The sequence below is a fragment of the Choloepus didactylus genome, chromosome 25, assembly GCF_015220235.1.
Source record: "Choloepus didactylus isolate mChoDid1 chromosome 25, mChoDid1.pri, whole genome shotgun sequence".
Lineage (NCBI taxonomy): Eukaryota > Metazoa > Chordata > Mammalia > Pilosa > Megalonychidae > Choloepus > Choloepus didactylus.
This window is the reverse complement of record NC_051331.1, coordinates 1,254,739-1,265,924: the sequence shown is the minus strand read 5'-3', so window position 1 is coordinate 1,265,924 and position 11,186 is coordinate 1,254,739. Positions and strand designations below refer to the sequence as shown.

Genomic DNA, 11,186 nt, shown 5'->3' with positions numbered 1-11,186 from the left:
CAGGGACTCCACAGTTTTCCCTTCATTGTTTGAAGTCTGTGCACAGGTTCCTTCACGGTCTCCCGTGCTCATCTGGGCCCGGGAGACTCCTCCACTGTCTGTGACTGTGCAACAAATCGTCCCAAACTGAGAGTGGCTTACAATCAGCCATCTGTCACTTCTCAGGGCCCCTCAGGGGCTCGTCCAGCTGCTCTCAGCCGCCCTCATTCTCACGTCTGTCTGTCAGTCCGTGCTGGCTGTCGGCTGGGGCTCCCGGGCTGGCCAGGGGTCGGGGGGAACCACAGCCCACGGCCCAAAGCCTGCCGTGCTCGAGCCAAGCATGGTTTTAGCACTTGTTCGTGGTTGAAAAATATCAAAGAATACCTCACGACACCTCAAAGTTCTATGAAACTCAAACGTCAGTGTCTGTGACAGTTTCATTGGAACAGCCACGTGCGTCCACGTCGTCAGTGGCCACTTCGATGGACGTGCGAGGGTGGAGGGGGTGGTTGTGACAACCCCATGGCCTGCAAAGCCGAAGCGTTCGCTGTCTGGCTCTTTATGGACAAGGGTCGCCACCCCTGGTGGGGGGGTCTCGAGGCAGCCCCTCTGGGGGAGACCGAGGCAGGTGAGATTGGGCCCCACATCCCCCTGCGCCCCAGGGGTGGGACTCGGACCCGCTCCCACTATGGGGGCCGCGGCCGTCAACCTTCCAAACCCGGAGCTTCTAAGGGGGGCTTCCCGGGCATGTGCTGGGGTGGAGGAAAAAGAAACATGTTTTCACCAACCTGCAACAGGGGTCTTGTGTGTCCTCTCCTCGCCAGCACGGGCACTGGCCGCCCCGAGTTATGTCACCCGTGGAAATCGGATGCTTTCCTATCACATCCAGGCTGTTGAAAACCCCTCGAGATACTGTTTACACTCGCCGGGACTGGTGGGTCCACCATGGATGGGATTATGTGTTCCTGAAGAAGCACTTAGGTGCATTTAAGACGTTTTTTAATTTTACTTTTTAGAGCAGCTGTAGGTTTACAGAGAAACCATGCAGAGAGTGCTGAGCACCCGCGTGCCCAGCGCAGTTTCTCCCGTGTCCACATTTTGCATTAACGTGGTCCCTTTGTGACAAGTGGTGACCCAGCGTTACAGCTGTTACACTACAGCCCCTCCTGGGGTGTCACGGTTCTGTGGCTTGTATTTTTTTTTTTTTTAAACTTTTTATTTTGAAATAATTTCAAACTTACAGTACAGTTGCAAAAATAATAAAAACCTCATATAGAAAACTCCAACATATATCCAACCCCCCAGATACCTAGATCTACCACTTTTAACGTTTAATCATATTTGCTGTATTATTCTATCCATCTATCAATTCATCTATCGATTTTTCTATCCGTATGTCTATTTATCTTTCTGTTTTCTGAACATTTGTGAGTAGGTTATATACATTACACTCTGTGAACGCTTAATGCTTCCATGTACATTTCCTAAGAACAAGGATATTCACTTCTGTAACCATCTTAAGTGCAATTATCAAGTTCAAGAAATTTAACATTGACATAAAGTTTACAGTCTATAGTCCAAGTTTTTCACCTGTTCAATAGTGTTCCTTTGAACACTTTCTCTTCCATTATTAGATCCTGTCCAGAATAATTTATTGCCTTGAATTCTCATTGTCTCTCTAGTTGTTTTTTCTTACTTACTTTTTTTTTTAAATTGAGTTTTACTGAGATATATTCACATACCATATAGTCATCCATGGTGTACAATCACCTGTTCACAGTACCATCTTATAGTTGTGCATTCATCACCCCAATCTATTTTTGAATATTTTCCTTACACCAGAAAGAATCAGAATCAGAATTAAACACACACACACAGATCACCCCCCCCATCCCACCCTATTCTTCATTTAGGTTTTGTCCCCATTTTTCCGCTCATCCATCCATACACTGGATAAGGGGAGTGCGATCGACAAGGTTTTCACAATCACACAGTCACCCCTTGTAAGCTACATTGTTACACAATTGTCTTCAAGAGTCAAGGCTACTGGGTTGGAGTTTGGTAGTTTCAGGTATTTGCTTCTAGCTATTCCAATATATTAAAACCTAAAAATGATACCTATATAGTGCATAAGAATGTCCACCAGAGTGACCTCTCGACTCCATTTGAAATCTCTCAGCCACTGAAGCTTTATTTCGTTTCATTTCGCATCCCCCTTTTGGTCAAGAAGATGTTCTCAATCCCATGATACTGAGTCCAGATTCATCCCCGGGAGTCACATCCTGCGTTGCCAGGGAGATTTACACCCTGGGAGTCAGGTCCCACGTAGTGGGGAGGGCAGTGAGTTCACCTGCTGAGGTGGCTCAGAGAGAGAGAGAGAGAGAGAGAGAGAGGCCACATCTGAGCAACAACGAGTTACCCTGGGGGAGACTCTTAGGCACCATTATAAGCAGGGTTAGCCTCTCCTTGCATCAAAAAGCTTCACAGGGGCCAGTCTGTGGCTTATTTTTTTACTGTGTTGCAGCAACATGCAACGTCAACTTTCCCATTTTTCCACTTTCAAGGACATGGTTAGGTGTGAGGGTGACACTCGCAGGCTGTGCCTCTGGGAGCGACCAGCACGACCTGCGTATTATGTTGCATTTAATGCGGTGTCTGGCCGCGTGGAGGGCAGCGTAAGCGGCTCCTGAGACCCAGGTCAGCAGCAGCGGATTAGTGTGGACCTGAGCTGCCCCATGTCCGGCGCCGGCTGCCAATGGCCTCCATCTTCTCCGGCCGTGTCCTGATCCGCAACAACCGTGAGCAGGACGAGCTGGAGACGGAGGACGAGCTGAGCCGCCGGCTGGACAACCGGCTGCTGCTGCTGTTCTTTGGGGCCGGCGCGTGCCCGCGGTGCCAGGCCTTCGCACCCATGCTCCGGGACTTCTTTGTGCGGCTCACGGACGAGTTCCATGTGGTGCGGGCTGCCCAGCTGGCCCTCATCTACGTGTCCCAGGACTGCACGGAGGAGCAGCAGGGCCAGTTCCTCAGAGACATGCCCAGGAAGTGGCTCTTCCTGCCCTTCCAGGATGACCTGAGGAGGTGAGGTGGGCGGGGGAGTCCGGGAGAGCTGCCCGGAGGAGGGGGCGTCTGCCTCGAAAGGCACAGATTTGTTTATTGTCGCCCAAGACAGGGCGAGATGGGAGGGTGAAGAGCAAGGAAAGGGAGGGGGTTCCCGGCAGATGGCATAGCGCAGGCCGAGGCTCGGAGTCCAGATGAGGAACTGGGCTCTAAGTTCTCCTGGGGTGCCCCGTGGACAGGGCCCCGAACGTCCCCCAGCGTGGTGGACCCTCAGGGTCGCTGGGAGCTGTGCGGGCATCAGAGCGGCCGGACTTGGGCTTCACAAGGAGATGCCCCATAAATGGTGTCACAGTGTGTGGCCATTTCAGAACTTTCTCCTTTTCTGCAACAAGACCTGGTTTTCCACTCCCACCCCCCAGCTTTTCAGGATGAACATTTTCAGTCGTACAGAAGAGGTGACCGGAGCACCCACGGCGGCTGGGAACATTGTGCTGTCTTGGCTCTCCCTTGTCGTGTGCAGTGTTCGCTGGTCCACCTGCAGTTGTTGTAAAGTTAGGGACATTTTGCCTATTTATTTTGTTACACGAGTGGCAAGTTTTGGGCCTTGAGACCTTTATTCTGGGCCCGTTGTCAACAATTCAGGCGCTGCCTTTGATGCCGTTTGCATCTGGGGAGTTTCCTCCCCTCCCTGGGCCAAAATCCCTGCTGTGGTGGGGGGAGCCTCTCAACAAAACGCCCACCCAGACCAGTGTGTGGACGGGGCCGCGAGGAACCCACTCCCTGTGTAGCATTGCCCGATGGAGCTCAGGACTTGAGTTAAACTTGAGCTGCAGCCGAACAACATGTGAATTTTGAATACCATATGTCCCAGATACTGCACAGGACAATTTAAAATTACCTGTGGTTCTGGAAGTTGGAATCTGACCAGGTGTCCTGTGTTCACACTGGCTGAATCCGGCAGCCCTGCTCCATGGGGTTGCCCCGGGTGTAGGGGCCTGTGGAATCGGCTTCTGGAAAAGGGCCTCGCAGGGCCCAGCAGGAAGGAAGCGCTGCGGGTGACACTGCAGGATTCCGATCCAGATGGGGGATTTGGTGTCCCCGGCTGCACACGGCTTCTCACAGCCCCCCTCTGAGGACAAAATCCCAGCTCGTCCTGATACCCCTCTGCCCGGGTGGTCAGGCCACACCCCATCCCCTCCCGTCTCAGGCCTTGCTCCGCGTGCCGGGGCCTGGGCGCCTGCCCCTCTCTCCCTGCGTGCTGCAGATCTCAGCGCAGAGGCCACCTCAGCCCCTTACCTGGCTTAATGTTTCCCTAGGCTACAGTGGCAGTCACTCATTCATTCATTCATTCACCCCGCGAACATTTCCCCACCACCTCTTCTGTGCCGCACAGTGTCCCAGACACCGGGGACCCCCAGTACTGGAGACAGAAATCCCTGCCCTGGCGGCCAACGCTATTTCGGAGGCAAATGATAAGCAAGACCCGTGGTCCCGGTCCCCCCAGAGCGGGACCACACGAGGCGCTCGGGGCGGTGCAGGGGAGCCCCGGCCGGGGTTGCGCGCGGGCGCGGCCCTGGGGAGCCCCCGCTGACCCGCGCCCGCGGCCCCGCAGGGAGCTGAAGCTCCGGTTCTCCGTGCAGCGGCTGCCGGCCGTGGTGGTGCTCACGCCGGCGGGGGACGTGCTCACGCGCGACGCGGCCGACGAGATCCGGCGCCTGGGCCCCGCCTGCTTCGCCAACTGGCAGGAGGCGGCCGAGCTGCTGGACCGCAGCTTCCTGCAGCCCGAGGACCCCGGCGACCCCGCGCCGCGCAGCCTCACGGAGCCGCTGCGCCGCCGCAAGTACCGCGTGGGCCGGGCGGGGCGGCCGGGGGAGGGGATGTGCTCTGCGGGAGGGGATCGGGGGTGGGAGGGCCCTGGGGGGGGCTGTGCTGAGGGGGGGACTCTGGGGGGGAGGGCCGGGGGGGCTGTGCTGAGCGAGGAGGGGGATCGGGGGTGGGAGGGCCCTGGGGGGGCTGTGTTGAGGGGGGGTCTCGGGGTGGGAGGGCCGGGGGGGCTGTGCTGAGGGGGACGGACCCGGGGGACTGGGCTGAGCCCGCGGGGGTCGGGGAGGGTCCTGGGGGGCTGTGCTGAGCGGGAGGGTGGGGGGGTGGCGTGGGGGGGGGCTGTGCTAAGCCTGGGTGGGGGAGGGTCCCGGGGGGCTGTGCTGAGCCCGGGGGGATGGGGTGGGCCCTGGAGGGGCTGTGCTGAGCGGGGGGTGGGGTCCTCGGGAGGCTGTGCTGAGCCCGGGCGGGGAGGGCCCGGGGGGCTGTGCTGAGCCCGGGGGGGTGTGCTGAGTCCGGGGGGCGGGGAGAGGGTCCTGGAGGGCTGTGCTGAGCGGGAGGGTGGGTGGGGTGGCGTGGGGGGGGCTGTGCTAAGCCTGGGTGGGGGAGGGTCCCGGGGGGCTGTGCTGAGCCCGGGGGGTTGGGGTGGGCCCTGGGGGGGCTGTGCTGAGCGGGGGGGGTGGGGGTCCTCGGGAGGCTGTGCTGAGCCCGGATGGGGAGGGCCCGGGGGGCTGTGCTGAGCCTGAGGGGGTCGGGGAGGGTCCTCGGGAGGCTGTGCTGAGCCCGGGGGGAGGAGGGTCCCCGGGGGCTGTGCTGAGCCGGGGGGAGGGTCTGTTCTGAGCCTCGCGGGGGGAAGGGCAGGGTCGAGAATCGGGGCAGCCCGGGAGGGGGTGTGTCGGTCCTGACCTTCGGCCCCCAGTTGAGGGGGCCGCCAGCTACTCCGCCTGAGTCCTCCCCGGTCAGTGAACTATGATGACCCTTTCAAGGGTGACTGGAAATATTTGAGACCTGGAGTAAAATCAAACTAAAATTGAATAAATATGTAATGGAATCAGGCTCCGCGGCAGCTTCATCGTTGGCTAAATCTCTGATGAGCTTAGTGCGGAAACAGAATCTGCGTTCAAATCGCAGCCACACACTCCCTCGGAGCGTGACGCTGCTCTGTGCCTCGGTTTCCCCTTCCGTAAATGGGACCATCACCGAAACCCCTCGTCGAGCGTTCCGAGGACTGCCGGACGCATGCGCACACGGGGCTCCGGGACGGTTGGCCACTGTCAGTACAATAAAATGTTCTTTTCTTTAAAAAATAGTTGTTGCTTTAGGTTTTTCAGCTTCCCAAGAATTCCCAAGTATTCTTGTATGCTGAGAACACATATCATTTCATACGCAAAATTACAACAGTATTTTCGAAAACTATTTTAACAACAAATCCGTATTTAATATAGGGGGTGCATGTGGTACCTGGGGGGCCCCGGGGACTCCTGGGGAGAGGCAACACATAAGATACACAGGACTGGGGCCAGACATGCAAAAATATGCAAACGAGATGTAAATCATGCACACGTGCGCCCAGACCCTCGCCCCCATCCCCTGGGTTTGCCTGCGGGGTCAGCTTTCCAAAATGAAGCTGGGCACCCCAAACCAGAGCGTCACCCCCTGAAACAAGGGGTGGAGCCAGGCCATGGTGTCTCTGACCCCTGCCAGCCCTGACAAATAAACCCTGACGGCCGAGACAGGCCATAATGACTGTGGCCACTTTAGCTGATTGTCCCTTTCTGAGGTTCAGCGTGTGACCCCGTGTGACCCCGGCAGGGCCAGCCGGGCCCCAGGCCTGGCGCAGGGTCTTCCGTGTTTCCGTAAAAGCCCGAAGGATTGGCGGGGTCCGTGGGCTGGTGCCAAATAACAAAGTCAGTTGTTTTCAAATTCATTCAAAATTCTTTTTTTTAGGCCACGATAGAGCAGGTGCTCAGCGGCTGTGGGCGCGCCCCGCTCCGGCCGCCCCGCCCCGCCCCGCCCCGCAGGGCCCGAGGGCGGGAGGAGCCGCGGGCTGCGGGCTCGGGGCCGGGAGGGAGGACGCGGCCCGGGTTCTCTGCGCTTCGGCGCCCCCGCCGCGCCCCGAGCCCCGACTGGCGACCCCCCGACAGCCCCCCCACGCCTCCAGACACCCCCTTGCCGCCCTGCACCTGGCGCTCCCGCTATGGCCGGCTCGTACGGCGGCCGGGTGCTGGCCGCAATGACCCTGCTGGGCATCCCCGCGGCCGCACTGGCCGTGCTGGGCGCGCAGCTGCTGTTCCAGCTGCAGGCGGGACGCGCCGAGCTGCGGGGCCCGGAGGGGCTAGGGGCCGGCCCGGGGCTGCCCGAGGACGCGGCCGGGGCGCTGCTGCCTCTCGCAGCCGCGCTGGCCGTGCTCGCGCTGGTCCTGGGCCTCGGCTGCTTGCTGCTCACGGCGCTCTGCGGCCACCTGAACGCCGAGCTGGCGCGGGGACCCGGACCCGGCAGGTAGGAGCGCCCGGGCCACCCCGCGAGGCCGGACAGGGGACGCCTCCCAGCGCCCTGCGGCCGAAACCCAGAGCCCAGTCGGGTGGGCTTTGGGGGCCGCTGGCTGCCCCGACGCTAGGAGCGAGTTACCCTCAGTTTCTTCATCTCCCAAACAACTTGTGGTTGTAAAATAACCCGCGTGCTGCCCACTGTCCGGGGCTGGTGGATGTTTGCGTGGACCAGAGTGGACTGGTGGGTGGGTGGGTTGCAGAGGCCTCAGGGAGTGGGTGGCTGGAGCGAGGGATGTCGGATGGACGGGGGCGGGGCGCAGACCCCACTGGGACTCAGGGTCCCTGCCAGCCGCCACTCCCTCCCTCTGGCCCCAGGTCCGACTTGTTCCTCTACGACAGCCGTCTGCTGAGGCACGTGGCCCTTGGCCTCTTCTGCTGCGGGGTCTCCGTCTACTTGGCAGGTGTGTGCTGGGGGTAGAGGGCCCTGGGTTGGGGTGACGGGGGTAAGGGCCCCTCTGGGTCCTCTCCGAGGCTGGCCTGGGGCCAGCTCTCAGCTCTGATGCTTTCTCTCTGTCCCGGGTCGAATTCCCGCTGCCCCAGTTCCCTCCTCAGTGGCTGGGTGTGGAAACCCGGGCCGCCCGGCATCGCTGGGGGTTCTGAGTGACTCCCTGTAAAAAAGCCCATGGAGGGATCTGGCCCCGGTGTCTGCTGTCCTGAGAACACGTTTGCTTTTGCTGAGTTTACACATTTGGCCTCAACTGAAGTTTGCATGTCTCGGGTGGGTTTCTAGAGAGAGGGTCTCACCGTTAGCAAAAGCTGTTTTGGTTACAAACATGAGAATTTCCAGCTCAAAAGTGGCTTAAGAAAAGAAATATACACTTGATAAACCAGAATCGCAATTTAAAATCCCAAAACATGAAGTGGAGCAAAAAGTAATAATAATAACTGGGCTGCCAGAAGGTTGCTGGCCCTGCCCTCCCACCCGAGGTGTGGAGACATTCCTTCCATCAATTCTCTCCTCCGGACGTGGTGTGTGAGCGCAGGGGACCCTCACGCTGTCCTGAGGAGACTCCTGACCTCTTTCCTCTTGTTTTCATCTTGAGGAATGAGTTGCGGCACTGCAGGATCGGTTTCAGATCACACATGGGTCCCTGCCAGCTCTGCCAACAACCTGTTTTTCTGGAAGAAAACAATACTTAGTTGAATGAAAAACAAGGGGCTTGCTATTACTGTCTTTTTTTTCTTTCTTTCTTACTCTCACAATAGATAAATGAAAATTTAAACGATACATTTAAAATGTTTGTTTAGGTGACAGGAGCCTAGAGTTCATTGTGGGGGTTTACATATAAAGCTCAGCAAACTTTGGAGAACTTTGTCGTTTGAGTAACTAAAACGCCCAGAATGCGGATTTCATTTAAAAAGAAGAGGGGGGTAGTCAGTGTGCCTGAAAATATCCAGGCAGTGGGTGCCAGGTGTGGTGGATCCAGGCCCCTGCCCCGACGGCCCCTGCCCCGACGGCTTTTCTCGAGAAAGGTGCGGTAAGCACTTCCACCACGACGTGGAGCACCGAGGACGTGAAGCGTCCAAAACCTGAAGGATGACATATCCTGGTTTCAAAACACAAGAAAAGTCTCAAAGGGCAAAATGGCAACTTGTTGGCCTTGTTAGGCATTTCAGCAAGGCCTCCCGAGCACGTCCAGCCAGTTGTCCACTCAGCATTAGCCAGAGCAAAAGAACAATCATAAAATCCTTTCAAAATATTTAAAGCAAAATGAAAGTCATAGGCCTCGCTTTCAAGTGGGTGACCCAGGCAGCTGGGAGAGGCCCCTCGGGGCTCCCAGGCTGAGGACCGGGTGTCAGCCCAGCGAGTGGCCAGGGTGGGGGCTGCCCCGGGAAGCAGGCGGCAGAGCTGGGGGCTGCATCGTGGGGATCAATATGTGTGATGTCAGAATTACAGCTTTAGCCACTTGCAGCGGTTCAGTGCAGCCACCACCTGTGCCCAGTTCCAGAATGTTCTCACCTCCCCCAAGGAGCCCCTGTCCCTGCTAGCTGTCGCCCCATTGCCGCGCCCTGATCTGTCTCTGTGGATCAGCCTGTTCCGGGCGTCACACACACGTGGCCCTTTCGTCTGGCTTCTTTCACATGACGTCGTGTTTCCTAGGTGTGTCCGCCTCGGGGCACAGATCAGGTGCTCCCTCTTCAGGGCTGGCTAACATTCCGCCGAGTGACCACCCCCACCTTGACCCCCAGGCCCCCCCGGCGGGTCCGCCTCAAGGCCTCTGCTCAGACACCCCTCCGCAGTGAGGCCCCACAGTTGGCATTGCTGAATTGATCCCCTTTCGTTGTACTCCAGGAGCCTCCTGTTGCTTCCTGGCTGTGTGTCTTTGGGCAAGTCCCTAACCTCTGTGGCCTCAGTTTCTCTTTGTAGAATGGTTTAAATGAGTTTGTTGATGTGCCTGGCAGGTTGCAGGGTTTTCTGTGATTACCCTGTTTGGAAGAGCACCCCAAGGGCTTGGGGAGCAAATGTTTGTTGAACAAATAAATGATAATTGCTTCCCTCCCCAGCACTGTCCATCTATGCCCTGCTGCTCTTCGAGATTGAGACGGGCGTGGCAGCAGCCACCATCCTCGGCGTGGGCATCCTGGCGCTGCTGGCTGCCCTGACCCACGGTCTGCTCCGGGCCGCCCGCACTGCCCGCCGCGGCCTCCACGAGCTGTCCCCACCGCCCCCTGAGGAGGACTCCAAGGCCAGCCCTGGGGCTCCACCGCAGCAGGGTACCCACCACCGAGCCCCCCACTTCCCCCACCCAGGGCCTGGGGCCCCCATTGGACCTGTGGCCCTGGGGGGAGGCTGGGAGGGCAGCCTTCCTGGGCCCCGCAGGCACCGGGCACTGTCGGCTGGAGCAGGGTGCCGGGACGGGGTCTCCCATGAGATGCACAGCATGCTAGGCTGTGGGCCGGAGGGCTCGGGGAAGGACTCCACGTTAGTGTGAGCCCAGGGTCGGGGATGGGGCTGGCGGCAGGCAGCAGGGAGAACGTGCTGGGGGGTCAGGTGCAGGCTTGCAGCAGAGCTCGATTTCGTTCCCAGTTCATGCCGTCCCTGGCTTTTGTCCCCACCAAGGTCGCCTCATGGCACAATATGGCTGCCAGGCCTCTGGCCCTCACGCCTCACTCGCAGGGAAGGCAGCAGTCAGGGCTGGGTCAGCGCCTTCCGGAGGCCTTACCGGGAGGCCTGGGGCCTCGGTGGCGAGAGCAGGGTCCCGCGGCCACATGTCCCTGCAGGAAGGGAGGTCGGCTTGGGTGGTGGTTCTCTGAATGTCTCCGTCCGTTTTACAGATGAGGACCCTGAGGCTCCGAGAGGCCAGTTCTGATGGTCAGAGCCAGGACTGGCACCGGCCCCATAATCCTGTGACGCACACGTGCAAGTCCAGGCTCTGTGCTTCCCCGTTGCGCCCTCGGGCTGTGCCTTGGTTTCCTCATCTGGACGGTGGGGAGGGAAGTGGCACCCATCACCCAGGTGTCCCGTGGCCTCGGTGCCTTCTCTGTCTCAGGAGACGAGGACGGGATTGGGGGGCTGATGGGCAGTTTCTGGGCTTGAAGGGGTGTGTGTGTGACAGGACCCACAAGTAAAGCTCGACCACCCATTGTCTGCGCCTCCTGCTGCGTTGGGGCTGCCCATGGCCAGGCTGCTGGGTGGGCCGGGTAGGGTCTGGCTGACAGGAGCTGAGGGGCAGAGATCCCAAGTTCCCAGTCTCCACACGTCGGAATTCCCCCTCGGGCCTGGCCCACCCCCCACCGCAGACAAACAACCCTGCGTCCCTGCCTGTCCCTTCCCAG

General features: G+C 59.0%; 2 protein-coding genes across 2 annotated transcripts; both read left to right on the top strand.

Annotated features, from left to right (window-relative positions):
• The first annotated feature begins 2,621 nt into the window (after nucleotides 1-2,621).
• On the top strand, nucleotides 2,622-5,783 carry NXNL1 (nucleoredoxin like 1). The gene is made up of 3 exons (XM_037817898.1): nucleotides 2,622-3,060; nucleotides 4,652-4,942; nucleotides 5,780-5,783. The coding sequence occupies exons 1-3, from the start codon at nucleotides 2,735-2,737 to the stop codon at nucleotides 5,781-5,783; spliced, it is 621 nt and encodes a 206-aa protein (XP_037673826.1). The 5' UTR covers nucleotides 2,622-2,734.
• A 10-nt stretch (nucleotides 5,784-5,793) lies between these two features.
• Nucleotides 5,794-11,136, top strand: TMEM221 (transmembrane protein 221). The gene is made up of 3 exons (XM_037818478.1): nucleotides 5,794-7,359; nucleotides 7,725-7,810; nucleotides 9,915-11,136. Exons 1-3 carry the CDS (start codon nucleotides 7,058-7,060, stop codon nucleotides 10,340-10,342), a joined length of 816 nt encoding a protein of 271 aa, XP_037674406.1. The 5' UTR covers nucleotides 5,794-7,057; the 3' UTR covers nucleotides 10,343-11,136.
• The last annotated feature ends 50 nt before the right edge of the window (nucleotides 11,137-11,186 follow it).

Bases quoted from the DNA above. Each gene is read 5' to 3' on its own strand.
- NXNL1 (XM_037817898.1), top strand. From the start codon at position 2,735: ATGGCCTCCATCTTCTCCGGCCGTGTCCTGATCCGCAACAACCGTGAG. The intron at 3,061-4,651 runs GTGAGGTGGGCG...GCGGCCCCGCAG, and splicing joins TTCCAGGATGACCTGAGGAG to GGAGCTGAAGCTCCGGTTCT.
- TMEM221 (XM_037818478.1), top strand. From the start codon at position 7,058: ATGGCCGGCTCGTACGGCGGCCGGGTGCTGGCCGCAATGACCCTGCTG. The intron at 7,360-7,724 runs GTAGGAGCGCCC...CTCTGGCCCCAG, and splicing joins CGGGGACCCGGACCCGGCAG to GTCCGACTTGTTCCTCTACG. The intron at 7,811-9,914 runs GTGTGTGCTGGG...TTCCCTCCCCAG, and splicing joins GGTCTCCGTCTACTTGGCAG to CACTGTCCATCTATGCCCTG.